The 15,709-nt window shown below is 36.7% G+C and overlaps 1 protein-coding gene across 3 annotated transcripts in view; it reads right to left on the bottom strand.

The window, feature by feature from the left end:
• The window catches only part of NIN (ninein), a gene marked incomplete at its 3' end in the record, with an annotated part of 107,049 nt that overhangs the window by 4,875 nt on the left and 86,465 nt on the right, over positions 1–15,709 (bottom strand). The window contains exons 24-31 of one of the 3 annotated variants that reach the window (XM_082865625.1): positions 15,440–15,553; positions 14,488–14,634; positions 13,062–13,241; positions 11,896–12,045; positions 10,895–10,942; positions 9,076–9,177; positions 4,845–5,045; positions 1,073–1,186 (exon numbers count right to left, since the gene is read on the bottom strand). In XM_082865625.1, coding sequence (XP_082721751.1) covers positions 1,073–1,186; positions 4,845–5,045; positions 9,076–9,177; positions 10,895–10,942; positions 11,896–12,045; positions 13,062–13,241; positions 14,488–14,634; positions 15,440–15,553 — 1,056 coding nt within the window. Of the gene's footprint in view, positions 1–1,072; positions 1,187–3,161; positions 3,225–4,844; positions 5,046–9,075; positions 9,178–10,894; positions 10,943–11,895; positions 12,046–13,061; positions 13,242–14,487; positions 14,635–15,439; positions 15,554–15,709 lie in introns of those variants that run through there. The other 2 variants (XM_082865626.1, XM_082865627.1) reach the window with 2 other exon arrangements.

Genomic DNA, 15,709 nt, shown 5'->3' with positions numbered 1-15,709 from the left:
ACAGTTAATGCCAGTGTTTGCAGATGACCACACCCCACGTTACCCATTTTCTTTATTTTTGAAACTGCTATCTGGCCAAATGCTTGGTACTGTGAACTACACTAGTAGCTGTAGTAAGTGAACTACACTCCATATAGGCAGGATTTTGTTTTGTTTATTGCTGTATTTCTAGTGCTTAGAACAGAACCTGGCATGTAGTAACTATGTGTTGAATAAAGGATTAAAGGATTGAATCAATAAATGTAAATACAGGTCTTTCTCTCCATTCTGTGTATTAAGATATAGGGCTGAGGAAAGTTCCTGTCTACCTCTGCATTTAGACTTTCCCTTGGAATTATTCTTCTTGGATTTTATATATCTGAAAAACCAGGTTGGGCAATTTCCACCTTCCCACTCCCGCCACAGTTTGTCTCAATCTCAGATTCCAGAGAAGTTATAAAACTTTCCTAGAAAGTAGTCCTTCTTGTATGTCTCTTCAGTGGATGCACAAATAATTTCTAAGCACTGAGGCCACACCTGCCACCAGCAGGAAAAAAGGATCAGGCTAACTAGTGGTCCTGAATTCAAGAGTCCAGATTCTAATTCAAAACACAACCTTTTGGGGTCTGGCTATAGCCATAAGGTTGTTTTTGAGGCTGTCATAGCTGTTGCAAACAGGAAAGCTAAAGTTACACTTATTATCCCCCAATTTTTTACCAATATAAAATTTCTTTTTATTTAAATAGGAATATTTCCTCTCTGGGGAAAAAAATCTATAAAAATTCAATTTAAATTGAACCTCATTAGAAATGCTTTAGGTCCATGAGAGTCACTGCTAGCAAATATACATTTTTTAAATTGTAGACAAACATATGACTCAAAAGAACTTTGGAAAAAAACAATGTAGAATACAGAATTCATATTTTTGAAGTGGTATGGGAAAGAGTGACTCCTAAATTCTTCTAAACATTTATGATAGAATTTGCTTTTATTAGACAACAAAAGTTAACAAGTTAATAGCAATAGAGGAATGTAAAATTGGAGTTAAAGTTGAATATGAGGTGGGTGGGTAGAGATGACCTGGGAGGCTCACTTGTTCTTTGAGCTGATTCACTTTCTCCTGAAGAAGCCTTTTCACCAGTTTCAGTTTTTGTTCAACTTCCATCATTCGTTCCTCCATGACAGTTACCAGGTGTTCCTGGTTTCCCTGAAGGAAAGAAAAAAATTTGTATTATCATTTGAAAATCATGCCACACAAAAGCACTAATAGTTAATTTTCCCCATAAAATGCCTAGAGAAAGTACAGCAAATGTTTGCCTTTGAACAGGAAGGGTGGATTTCTGATGAAATGGGAGCTCTGAACACTGCATGGGTTGCACATGTTAGAAAAGTAACCCTATTAGAGAAAGAATCAAAGACAAAAGAAGAATCTTACCTGTGTTACCATCTTCCCCTGAGATAAAGCAAAATTCTTAAAACCCATAATTTAAGATCTGTGTGTACTTATTATAGTAAAATAGGTATCCAAAGTAAATTAAAAGATGGTTCTCAACCTTTCATCTGTGATTTGGGTCTTTGCAATACTGTGGGCATCTCAACAACAAAATAATCAAAAACTGAGTTTATTTAGGATCACCTAACATTTCCAATTAGCTTGCAGTATGTGTCTGTTTTTCCTTTGAAATGGCTGATTACTGTGAGGGTGTTAGTGTTTCTAATAGCCTCTTCCTGCTAGTTATTCTGGTTATGGGTTTCCTAATTTGACCTGTCAGTGTGAAGCACATATCAGAATTGGAGGATGGATTTATCATTAGAACAGATTTAAAACTGAAAATCTCCCCATAAAAAAACTCCTAGACAAAACAATAGGGCAGAAAAAGGACCCTGGCTTCTCCTTCTCTCCTCATACAACAGTGATGGATTAAGGAGTGTGTGGGTTTTCGAGCGCAGAGTGACCTGGAACAAGATTTAGAGTGCAACTGACGGCCCTTTCTCCCAGTCCACCAAAATGTTCATGTAAAGAATTTCAGGGCTTCCCTGGTAGCGCACTGGTTGCGAGTCCGCCTGCTGATGCAGGGGACATGGGTTCGTGCCCCAGCCCGGGAAGATCCCACATGCCGCAGAGCGGCTGGGCCCGTGAGCCATGGCTGCTGAGCCTGCGCATCCGGAGCCTGTGCTCCGCAACGGGAGAGGCCGCAGCAGTGAGAGGCCCGCGTACCAAAAAAAAAAAAAAAGAATTTCAGATTTTAAAAGAAGGTTCTTCAAATGTTTAAGCAAGACTCAGGTATTAATGGCTGATGGCATAACCTGTCCTTAAAAATATTCCCAAAAAGGTGTCCTTTAAAAAGCACAAAAAGAATGACCAAATGTGAGTGGAAAGCCAACATGTGTTTGGATATTAAATAATAACATTTATTCAAGCATAAACGAAACAACTAAGCCATGAGACTAATTTGAAGAGAAAAATTGTAGTAGGCAAAAGACTAATGCAAAATTTCAAGAAACCAGGTCTTAAGAACATCTAAAATCCTATATTTTAAAAGTTATAATGGCTTTTTAAAGTTCAAACATAAATGGAAAATGCCAGATTTCCACTTGCCTTAAAAGGAAAAAAAAAAAAAAAAAGAAAAAAGCTACTAAGCAAACCAAAAAAAAACCCCAGATAATTAATTCAAAGAACACGGGGCATGGCAAAAGAGTGGGGAAAGAGGAAAAACAAAAGCAGTCATATATTTAAAATTTATTTTATTTCATCAAAAATTTCCTTTTTCCTGTCAAAAATGTATTATACATCTTATATAAAACAGTATAAATAACCCTGATTTTCTTCAAATTTCACATATAAAAGTAGTACCTTTTGTTAAAAATAGTTACAACATATGGAATGAGAAAATATATAGAATACATCCTTTCAAGAATCTCAAGTCCACACTCTTTAAATCGTATAAATAATTACGTGTAACAAGCTGAAATTTGTGAATCTGATTCACAAAATCTGTCATTTCTACATAAATAGGAAACATAATACTGCAAAGGCTTAACAACAATAATAATAATAAACTTAAAAGAGCACTTGATTCCAAAACATTTCTCAGCTTATGTCTCTGTTTGTGTGGTGTGTGTGGGTGTGTGCATTTGAGTATCTGCCATGGTAAGAAATGCCAGCAATAACAGCCCAGTGTTCACAGGTGCCCAATCCTTCTGTAGGAATCTGCATGCACTGCTCGCTGCTCCGGTAGCAAGGCCTAGAGAAAGAAGGCAAGTGGTACACTTCACCCTGATGTCAAGATTATGCTTTTTGGGGGAGTCTAAATTCACACATTTATAATGCAAACAATTTTTAAAAGCAAACATCAATACTACATATGCAAGCAAAGCAACACAAGGCAGAAGAAATCACATCACTCCACACACACAGACAACGTGCAGATTCTAATAGCTTTCTATATTCTTAAAATTAGTGTCAGCTTAGTTACCAGAAACAGGAGAGCCTGCCATGGCATTCTAGTGAGAGCAATAAGCAGTCCACCCTGCCATCTGGAGAAATTCTTTCTTTTTTTTTTTTTTTTTTGAAGTACAAAAGTCTTAAATTTTGTCTATCTAATCCTCAAATAATTGAAGTAAAAGGATTAAACACTGGTGGGTGGGTTGGGAAGAGCATGTTTTGAAAATAGTGTCTATGAAAGAGCAATGAGTAGGATCTTAGTCTAATCATTTGGTTTTAAATGTCCATTAAAAACTGAGGTCACTCAGTTTTTAATGAAGAGTTGAAGCATCTGTCCAACACCCACCATCACAATTTTAATTCTGGAATTAAATTTTAGTATTTGGAAATTGAGTGTAGGAAGCTTCCAAAAACATGGATTTTAAGCCTTTGTTAGAAAGAATAGATGACAGAAGTACATCATGCAAAAGCACAGATATATACTAGTAGGAGAAGAAAACCAAGTTGTTACAATGTATAATTATGGTGCTAATGTGACTTTGCAAAGCGAGGGTGAGGGGATTACAGAAAGAGAGGTGGGAAATTCCTTGTCAAACGTCAACTGAAAAGCAAGGTATTTGAAAACAGAAGAAGAGCATCCAAACTAGAACAAACTAATTTAGAATTCTACAAACTAAGGAGTAGTTTTAATTTTATTCCTAATTCTGAATAAATGGACAAGACCAAAGAGTCAAGAGACTTCTGAAAGAGGAGAATCATGAATGAAGCACTAAAGAGAAATAACTATTTGAAAACCTAGGTAATATAAGATTGTGTCTGGTAGTGAGCTGGGATAATGCTAATTCAAAGGGAAGGGGAAGAAGATCTTTATTTTCTTAAAGATAGAGTTTTTCAAACTAGATCATTAAAAAAATAAGTTAAATGAACTATGTCAACTAAAAGAGTCACTGATGACACATTTTACTTTATTAGTTGAGAAAAGTGCCCATTTGTGAATTCCATGGAACTCAGCAGGCTATACTCCTCTGGTACAAGAAAACCCAGGATGCTCTGTTAGTAATACATATCCTAGAGTTGCACTTGAATTCTGTAATATCTTTGGCATTAGACAAGAATGTTAGGTCAATTGTGCAATATGCTCAAGTGATCCTGAGACTTCATCATCGATTACAAATGTGCAAAGGAGACCCAGAACACTTAATTACCTAGCTTAGAAGCTGAGAGCTCAAAAGCAGCACTGCAAAAAACCAAAACCAAAACAGCACTGCAGTTCTGCGGATTTGTAATTCAGGTAAGGTGTAACTGCCTGACAAAAGATTTAGGTTCTTCATCCCCACATGTGAACTGGTATAACTTTCAAATAAGCAAGTAAAATTAAATTAGGTGATCTGAGTTTACTATTAGAAAAAGATCCTCATACCTGTGGTGTGTTGATCTCAGAAGTCCTGTTTTCAAGTTCCTCCTGCAGGCACTGGTTTATCCTTTCCGGCTGTAGCAGCTGATATTGAAGCTGCAGAAATTGCTCCCTGGGAACCATTGGACAGGCTTGCTGCTGGAGCAGCTGCAGATCCCAAGCATGAGGGGATGGGCTAAGCATCACAGTGGACCTCAGGTGCTGCATCTAGAGGATAAGGGCAAAGCCCTGGTCAGCTGCAGTGCCTTCAATCAGAGAGTTGCCCTTGAAAGTGGCAAGCAGAGAGTAATGAAGTCTATGAATTCATTAATGGCCTCTCAGACTCACTGGTAACTTGAAAGCAGGCAGCACATGATCCTGAGTAAGAATAAAGAATCATTTTGCTTAGGAGATAATACATTTAATGCATAAGCAGGCCTTAAAAGTTTTAGACTTAAACTGTACTTCCTCATTCTTAAGTGACTATAAGACATGAGGTACATGATGTACATATGTCTGAATTCTCCTTTTTTCTTCTTACACTAGAACATTTAATTATCCCTCTTTTTTTTTTTTTTTTTTAAAAAATGGTTGGAATAGGCAAAGGGGAGAATGAGATTATGCTTTAGAGTTTTGCCACTTACCACTCATAAAGATTCTTAAGAGTGAATGTTCAATGACTACATTTTTTCCAAGTTAGCAATTTGTTTTCAAGATTCTCATCTTGCATCTCAGATTATTTTAACCTATCTTAGTTTATCAGACAGGCAATTCCGGGGCATAAGGTGATACCCCAGAACATCTGGGAATTGAAGTACATGGAATGAAAGTATTTATTCAAGACAATGAGGAAATGGTATGTGTATCACAAGCCAGTCAAAGTTGGGGCGAGGGAAAGGAGAAGGCACTGTATTTGGCTAGTGAAGCATGCCACTTCACATCTGTCAACACATTCAGCAGACACAGAGCTCAATGGAAGACATGCAACAAATATGACCAAGTACTAAACTCAAGAAGAAGCACCCCCAGGCATGTGAGAAGGGAAAAAGGCCCTCTAAGACACATCTATAATTAAATGTTATCATGAAACTTCAGAGCCACTATCCATTTCCTTAAATCTAAATTTCTGAGGTGGGGTGTTACCCATTTTGAAATATTTCTAGTTATAGATTTAGAAAACCCACCACTTTATTTTTAAGAATAAAGAATATGGAGAATTATGATCCCGATTTTATATCAGTGGGATGATTTTCTTCACACACGTCTTCAAATACTAAGGAAAATCCTGATGTAAATGTAAACAGATATATTCCAAAATTAAAGCAAAATGAAAATGAATATTGGCTCTTACCTTAAGTATTTATTAACTGTCATAGTGGTAGAAATGATTACATGAACAAGGAGTTTAATGAGATGTCTCCATGCCATGAAATTCATTGAAAGAATGTTCTACCTTCACACACTATCTCAGGCAGAGAACTGCACCCTTCTCTGCTAGTTCCAACCACAGAGTTCTAGGTACAGGTTAGCCACAGATAAAACAAAAACAAAAGAGAATTAAGGAGTTATACAAAGAGGAAGAAAATATGAGTTATAAAGAGAAAGAACAGTACAAATTGGGTATATTATATACCTGACCACATGTGCTCTAGTCAGTAGGAACTTAGAACCAACATTTACATTTCTCTGTATATAAATTTTACAGATATTAAAATGTCTCACAGCTCTAATTCTGCAGCCACTTCCTCATCTATTGCAATTTGGTTGGTTTACGAGCTTGCTACCTTTACCTCCACCCATCCCAATATAATAATTCAGAAGATTTCAAGTCCACTATGGAATGGACCTGATGTTAAACACCTTGCCATGTGGAGATGCAGAATATAAACTATAAAACATTTTTGTTGTTCAAGTGTCTGAACTGTTGGCTAAGAGGTACACAACAGACTTTAAGAATTGCTAATAGTCTATAACCCTGTTTTTTGAGTGATCAAAATGAATTGCTTATAGAACCCTGCTTCACACAGTTGGAAAAAACCCTGGAGTGGGAGGCAGATTCTTCCATATTCTTGTCTAGTGATTTGGGATCTTTAATTACCCTGGGGTAGGGCTATGTATTATGTTACATCAGTGACTTTCAAACTGGCATATAGGGATGAGGAGAAACCCCTTCCCCCAAGGGGGTGCATACATCAGATTGAATCACCTAGAAAGCTTTCCCTAAATTTCTTGATCCCAAAGATTCTGATGTAGGAACATCTCCCTGCCTACTCACTGCCTCTCCCCCAAACCCGATGAGAATCAATGCCAGAGTGAGAGGCATGTACCTATCCCTCAGGTCAGGTGGGCACAAAAAATGGTGTGAAAACCACTGTTCATCCTCAAATTTGGCCTCATCTATAGATATCATAACATAAATAAAAATCCAATTTACAGGTCTGGTGGGAAGGTGGAATGGAGTGTTACTGGTGAATGGTTAGTGTTCCTGTCTGGGGTGATGAAAAAGTTTTGGAAGTAGTGGTGATGGTTGTAGAACATTGTGAAAGTAATTAATGCCACCGAATGCCACTTAACAAAATTTGCCATTTTAACCATTTATATCTATCTATCTATATACTTAGCACAATTTTTAAAATAATGTAATATACCCAAACCACTGAATTAGACACTTTAAATGGATGAATTGTGTAGTGTGTGAGTTACATTTAATAAAGCTGCTGAAGAATCGAATTTATATGTCTGTACAGAATTCATAGCTCAGTCTTATTTCTAATGAAACTTTAATTAGAATAGTGTATGAGATGTTCTTTTCAGTGTTCCAATTAAAAATTCATGCTTTTTCTTTTTCCAGCTCCAGGGCCAAGAACACTCAATTTCCCTCATCCATTAGCAAATATTTACGACTAGATCAGGGAGAAGAGTAATGAGGGGAAATTGCTTATGATGATTAATCATGTAAAGTAGGATTGGGAGAGAAGGGGGCTTCTGAGGCCAGAGAGAATGGTGGGAGAAGAACTGGCCTGTTGGCAGAGCATTTAGAGAGAATCTGACAGTGATTAAGTATACCCTGTTACTTTTCAATCAGGTACCAGACATGTCACGCTTAGCTTCAGATATCTTATTCATTAGAGTATATAATTATTTCATCAGAAAAGCATACCTACATCTAAACACAGCCTGCAGCCCAAGGTTTTAAACACATTTATTATACGCTGTCAGAGAAATAAAAAATGGTTTGGATTTCACTCTTTATAGTTTCACTAATCTCCCTATTAGTGGATAAATCAGAGAACATAAAATTGACAGAAACCTTAGCGGTCATTTAAATGTCAATGTGATATGTTTGCCCATATTTCATATATAAAAACCGAGCATCAAACTTACCTTTGCATGTATCCAGCTTCATGAAAGAAAATATTTACATATCTCTCTTCCTTCCTATAATTCTGGCTTAAAAATATTTGTATACATAGTACTTTTTAAGAGCACAGAAAGACATTTTCTACCCAGGCCTCTATACCTTATATAAATTTTACAGGTCATTAAAATGTTGGATTAATTAATATTTTCATTACCCAAAGCAAGGTATCTCAATGAAATTTTTACTTATTAAGGAGGATTTTACATAAGTTGTTTTACATCCTATAATTGTGCTTGGTATTCAGAAAGCAATCTATTAGACTGGAAACTCAATGTCCAAGCTGACAGGTTTTACAAATCCACTTTTATATTTATCAGATGTACCTCTCCCAAGGCAGTGCTGAGTTACAAATATAGTAATGAACAACAGCAGCCCTTGAAAATTAAACCTCTAAATGCTAATGCCCTTAAATTCCCTGCATGCATTTCCCAACTGAACAGGTTGTTACAGAGCAATCACATCTATAAAACACTACACTGTGGGAGGTATCAGGAAACTGTTCAAACCACAGCAATGGCGAGAGAGCTCTGAGCCTCTTGGTCAGTACTGAACAGAGTCCCTGCCACTTGAATTTGTTGAGGTACAGGTCCTTGCATTTTAGGATAGTCAACATTATTCCTTCCTCTGTGAAGCAGTATATATTCCTATGGCTGTATAATTAGCAAAAATATCTATCAAACTTGGTAAGACAGACCAAAGAATCCAGCTTGGCAATGTACTTAGATTTTCACTGTTTTCATAATAGGAATTTAATGCTATGCTAGTCTCTCTCAACAAATGGCTCATTCATGGATTAAAATAGTCTTCATAGCTAAGGCCATTTGCTTAAAAACTTACCTCCATTAGCTGCTCATCCAGTTTTACTTGTTTCTTTTTCAGGCCTTCATTTTCCAAATGAATTGTTTCTAATTCTCGTTCAAGGGAATTCATCTGACTAACCTGTTAAAAAACAAAAAACTCCCTTAAAACCAAAAACAAAACACTTGAGTTGCTCTACTTTATTTTGACGAAATTACGCTAGTCACAAATCTCAACTCTTGGAAGAAAACTGAGTTCATTCATCAAGGGAAAACAACAAACAATATAATTCAGTGTACTGATTATATTTAGGTAGTCTAGTTTTAATCACCACTCCTCACATAGAACAGATTCCAAAGGCAGGTAGCTTTCAAACTTCAATGCCACTCACTGTAAGAAGCACATTTTCTCTTGCAACCCAGTACAAACACCCACACCCACATATGTGTGTGTGTGTGTGTGTGTGTGTGTGTGAATATATATACGTAATCAGTTATAAGCATATATCACTGAGAGAAAAATTTCATGAAATTATCCTTACCATGAGCCATGCACTCTGATATTTTCTAGTATAATTTAATAACTTAAAATGCTGCTATTTAACTAGATTGATTTCGTGATCCTCTACTATGGATCTGCAGTAGGGAAAAACATGTCTTAAGGCAAAGTTTAAAGGTTTAGAACTGAGAATACATATAACCTGATTTAACTCCTTTCTCAATTTTAAAGAAGAAATTTGAAGATTTTTATGCGCATCCTTTTTTGGAATTCTCTTTATTACAGAATCTTATGAGAATCTAATGAGCTAGAGGACACTGGGACTCAGAATATTGCTAAGTAGAAAACATATGACACTATTCTAGAGTGCTGATTTTTGTTTCTATCAAAAAGAACTGAGGAGGGGGCTTCCCTGGTGGCGCAGTGGTTGAGAGTCCGCCTGCCGATGCAGGGGACACGGGTTCGTGCCCCGGTCCAGGAAGATCCCACATGCCGTGGAGCAGCTGGGCCCGTGAGCCATGGCCGCTGAGCCTGCGTGTCTGGAGCCTGTGCTCCGCAACGGGAGAGGCCACAACAGTGAGAGGCCCTCGTACCGCAAAAAAAAAAAAAAAAAAAAAAAACTGAGGAGGGTAGCAAGAATTGTTAAATGGAATTAAGGGTAATCTTTCTAAGTACATTTAAATTCACTGTTATTTTAAAACCTATCATTAGACTTTTCCTTTGGTAAGCAGCTAGATGAAACCCAATGTCTTTCTGAAAAGTCTACTTGAATGTACCTAAACTTAAATGACATTTCAGCTTTAGAGCACAACCAGTCTCCTTACTGCCAATGGTCGTAACTTTCACAAACTGAAAAAAATTTTTTTGAAATATTTATAACAAAAGGAAATGACTGTTCATCATTCTTTCCAGATTTTTAAACAAACCATAATTTTCAGAAGAGGAAGGTAATACAGGCATACCTTGTTTTATTGCACTTCGCTTTTATTGTGCTTCACAGATACGGAGTTTTTTACAAATTGAAGGTCTGTGGTAACCCTGTGTCGAGCAAGTCTATTGGTGCCATTTTTCCAATAGCATTTGCTCACTTTGTGTCTCTGTCACATTTTCATAATTCTCACAATATTTCAACCTTTTTTATTATTATATTTGTTATGGTCATCTGTGATTAGTGATCTTCAATGTTACTACTACAACTTGCTGAAGACGATGGTTATTAGCATTTTTAGCAATAAATATTTTTAAATTAAAATATGTACATTGTTTTTTTAGACATAATGCTATTGCACACTTAACAGACTACAGTATAGTGGAAACAATTTTATAGGCACTGGGAAACCAAAAAATTTGTGTGACTCACTTTATTGTGGTGGTCTGGAACTGAACCCAGAATATCTCCAAGGTGTGCCTGTAGTGAAAACTCTGAGTTTAGTTTAGAAAAAGAAAGGAAAACAAGTAACAACAAGAACTCCCACGCTAACACTGGCCTAGAACTCTTAACTTCATGGAACCAAGAATAGAAAACAAACTGAGTCATGCTACAGAGGTTTAACCACGTAGTAGCCAGCCTCCAAGAGGGTGCCCCGTGATCCCTGTCTTCTGGTATTCAAACCCTTGCCTTGTCCCCTCCCCACTACACCAGGATTAGTCTGTGTGACCAATAGAATACAGCAGAAATGATTGTGTGTGACTTCTGGGATTAGCAAATAAAACATACTACAGCCTCCATCTTGGTCTTTTGGGGCCTCTCTCTCTTGGATCATTCACTGCCACAGCCTGAGAAAAGGCCCAGGTGGTGAGGAGCTGAGCCTCTGGCGATCAGCTAGCAAAGAACAGAAGCCTCCTCCTAACAGTTATATGAATACATCTGGAACGGATTCTCTAGTACCAGTGAAGCCTTCAGATAAATGCAGTCTCAGCTGATATCTGGACTGCAGTCTCAGGAAAGACCCTAAGCCAAAACCACTCAGCTAAGTTGCTTCCAAATCCCTGACCCACAGAAACTGAGACAATAAATGTTTGTTGTTTTATTACACAGCAATAGTTAACTAATACAGACCATATTAAGATGTTCCTAATATTCAGGCTATATATGTTTTACTAACTTATAGAAGCTTATGATACTAATGAAGATAATTAACCATCTTCTTTATAAAAACTTAAATTGCTCCTTTCTAGCGGTCACTCAATCAAAAAGAACTATGATACTGTTTTGACAAGATTACAAAAGCACAGATATAAGGAAGAACCAAAATATGCCATTGTAATCATTTCCTGGAAGCATGCAGGGGAAGAAACATACACTTAGGGATTTATCATAGTCAGAACACAGCCACTTGGTATTAACTCTCAAAAACTCACCTTCCTATTAGCAGGAGATCGTTCCTTTTGAAACTGTTCACACTCTCTCTTTAAGCTCAACTTTTCCTGCTCTGTGGGCTTCACAGTACCTGATGAGTTTAGATGTTTTTGGAGCTTAGGAGGAAGAAGGTTGGATTCCAGTTGACGGACCTAACAAGAACCAGTATAAGAGGAAGAAATGCTAATATAACCACCCAGCCAGGAAAAACAAAAAGCGAACATAAGGAAAGTTTGTATTCAGTGCTTGGGTTTTGTTGTATTAAGAAAACTTTTTCCAGTCAAGTCTGCCAATTCTTGAAGCTTATTACATTTTTGGATTTCAAAAGATCCTTTCTAGGTAAATCTATTTTTAGTCTGATGCAACACTGAGGATCAGAGAAGGACAAAGGGACTTCTGGCTCAGCCAAACAACTGGGAGTCAATAGTGTGACGTGGCTGCCAAAAAAACATAGTCTGTAGGCACCTTTGCTCTGACATGAGCATAACTTTTAGGAGTGAAGGGGGTGACAGTCCCATTGACTTTGTATTGGACTGTTCACACCTGAAACAATGCATTTACATCAACTAAGTTCCACGAGGACAGCAACCATGTTTAGTCTGTTCAACACTGCAACTTCAGTGATAGCAGAGTTTCTGGCACGTGGTAGGTGTTCTAAATGAATATCTGTGACTCCTAAGAGAGTTCCTCCTCAAAAGAGGTATTTAAGCATAGGTTAAACATAGTTGGTCAACTACTTAGCAGAGGTAAAGAATTTAAACATCAGCTTAGTGATGAAAAAGATGATCTTTAAAGACCATTCTAGCCTTGAAATGCTGTCTTTTAAAAGGGGCACCTTTTCTCTTACAAGAAGTTAGACCAACAAGAACTGAGTTTAGTTTTGCCATTTTTATACTACCAGTCTTGGCGGATAGCCTATTTGAATGAGGAATATATGGTTAACATAATTTCCATTCATAAGATCACAGATTTTAATATAGAACTGCTTATACAAAATGAAAAATATTATATAAACACAGCATGATAAAATTATATTGCAAGTAAATGATAAATTATACATTCTTAAAATAAGTCTGCCACACCAGAATACTCAAATCCATACCCTAGAGTCACTGTATCAAACATTCATTTACAAACATATGCCACCATGTACAACTTTTCAAGTTACCTTCTCCCGGGAGTGTATGAGTTCTGCTTTGGTGTTCTGTACCACAGTTTGGAGTTTCTCATTCTCTTGCCAAAGCAGCTGTTGTTCCTCATTCATCAGGTGATCCAACTTGTCCCAGGACAGCCTTTGCTGTTGGTTATGGAATCCTGATGGATGGGTGCCTATTTCTGGGGCCCAGTTCTTAAGAGAGAATTGTAGAGTTAAGCCTTAAAAACAAGCTGATTTCTTTTTTGAGCATCTTCTAATGAGAGTGAGCACATGTATATCTAGATATAAGTAAAACAATATTCTTGAATGTTGATTTTAAAAAAAAAGGTTTGGAAACTCTCTGTTTAAAATGATCTTTGGCAAAATAGTCCCGTCAAATCTAATAGCAAAGATGATTGTAGGGCAAGTCCCAGTTCCGTATAGGACCCAAGCGCATAGAGATTGGGGACCTTAAAAATTACCTCATTCTTATGAAGTTATGCTTTGAACCCAAATAACTATTCTTTTGGTTAACAGAGAACACAGAGAACTCTGAAACGCACTGCTAACTTGAAAGATTTCCCTTGCTAAACTCTACTTTCATTTTCACATATGCAATCATATCCTTTTTTAGAATCCAAAGCACGTATCATCCACATAATTGAGGCCTGAACTCAGGAATATGCTTTAAGCTACCACGGTGATTTTTTTGGATCCTGAAAAATGCTTTAAAAAAATTTTTTTTAAAGGTAAAAAAAGGGTTAGGGTTAGGGTTTTTTCTTTTTCACGTTTTTGCCTTTTAAGCCAAAACATGAAAAGGAAAAAAAAAAAAAAGGTACAATCTCATTTTGAAAAAATTTTCAGCCCAGAAGTAATTTTTTAAAAATGGAAGCAACTATTATGTTTTTTTTTTAAAAAAAACACAGTTTAAAAAAAAGTATCACCAAGAGATAAAGTAGCTGAATTTAGTGCCTACTTTTATGGTAGGACAAAGTCTTAACATCTACCCAAGACTGACATACATACATTGTTCTTAATTTATTTGCACATAGGTGAAACAGCATTGTGATATATTAAAACGAGACTTACTTTCTACAACATCAAAATGTTTTTATTACTACAAAACAACTCAGCCATGGTCTTCTGACTTGCACAATTACCTTGTCACTATAGTTCCATTTATGTGAGGTTCAGAAACAAGCATCCCTAACCTATGGTGGTTCCCTTGAGGTTATCAACTGAAGGGGACACAAGAGAGCCTCCTGGGTGCTGGAAATGTTCTTTATTTTGAGCTAGGTGGTGGTTACACAAAGACAAACGTACATATATATTTTACCTATAACTGTGTATATTTACATATACATACATATATGTGTATAAAAACAATCAAGTTATAGAGTTAAAATTTATGCACTTTACTGTATAAAGTTAGATCTCAATAAAGAAGAAAAGCAATCACCTCGTCACCAGCATTCTGAAGTTGCTTGTGTAGAGACATCACCTCTTGTTTTAAAGCCTCCTTTTCCTGCTGAGTCACTCGTAGATCAGATTTAATTCGGGACATTTGCAGGTTTACATTCTGCAGGGTGTCTTCTAAATTCTGAACCTGCATCAGGAGAACAGTCATACACTGCGACAAATCCTCATGGTCTCACCTATAGCATGTCCATGTATGAATGAGCTAAGACAAGAGAACTCCAAGGTCCCTTCTGCTTCTACTTACTATATCCAGGTCTTTTCAGTTGCTCAGTGCAAATCTAGGATATTATGTATCTTTACAGGATGTTAAGTTATATTTAGGACAATAATGAACTACGCCTAGAGCAAGGTATTGCTGGTATAGTCATCTGGTATATTACCAAGTGATATCTTACAGAACCAAGGAATACCAACAGGCATCACGACAGATGATTTTACTGAACTTTGTAGAAATTACGTTTTAGACTGTGATGTTGGTTTGTAAAGGACCTCTTAGATGAAAATAAAAACATACTTTGTAGAACCCTACTCCATGCTAACAGCTCATATATATTTCAATTTTAAAAAATTTAAATTGGTAAACAGAATGTTAATAGAGAGCTTTAACTATAAATAGGGCATGAACCTGCCTTAGAAATCCTAATTCTAAATTAGAAATAAGCAGTCATTTTTACACACTATTCTCAAGCTTTCACAAATAAATAATCTCATAATGATGAGATAATCTTATGATTATTTCATAATAATGAACTTTGGGAGAAACACTGTTCAAATTATTTTACTATACTGTAAGGTGTCAAATATTAGTTAAATTGAATCATTCTGAGCCCTCTTAGACCACAACCACCTGGAACATTCTTTCCACTTGGAGTTCTGTTGGGAGATATAGGAAAATATTAACTGTGCAGATGAAATAAGAATTGTCCACATACCTTTTCCTGTGACGCCACTAGCTGTGATTTCAAGCTTTCGCTCTGGTGTTCCCAAGACTTCTGTTCTTGCTTCATAGTAGCAATTCTGTGCTCTAAAAGACTTGATTTTGCCAACTGATTCAGGAAAAGAAAAGAGGTAACAGCATTTCTACAAACATGTCTAGCTTCATGTCACATGCCTTCACTTATACTGAAAAGACCGAGTGCCATCTCTCTACAAAGGGGGTCAAGACAAGGTAAAAGAGAGACATTTCCTTGACTCCCTTTGTA

The sequence above is a fragment of the Leucopleurus acutus genome (assembly GCF_964270905.1).
Source record: "Leucopleurus acutus genome assembly, chromosome: 1".
NCBI classification, from domain to species: domain Eukaryota; kingdom Metazoa; phylum Chordata; class Mammalia; order Artiodactyla; family Delphinidae; genus Leucopleurus; species Leucopleurus acutus.
This window is presented reverse-complemented; position numbering and strand designations above follow the sequence as displayed.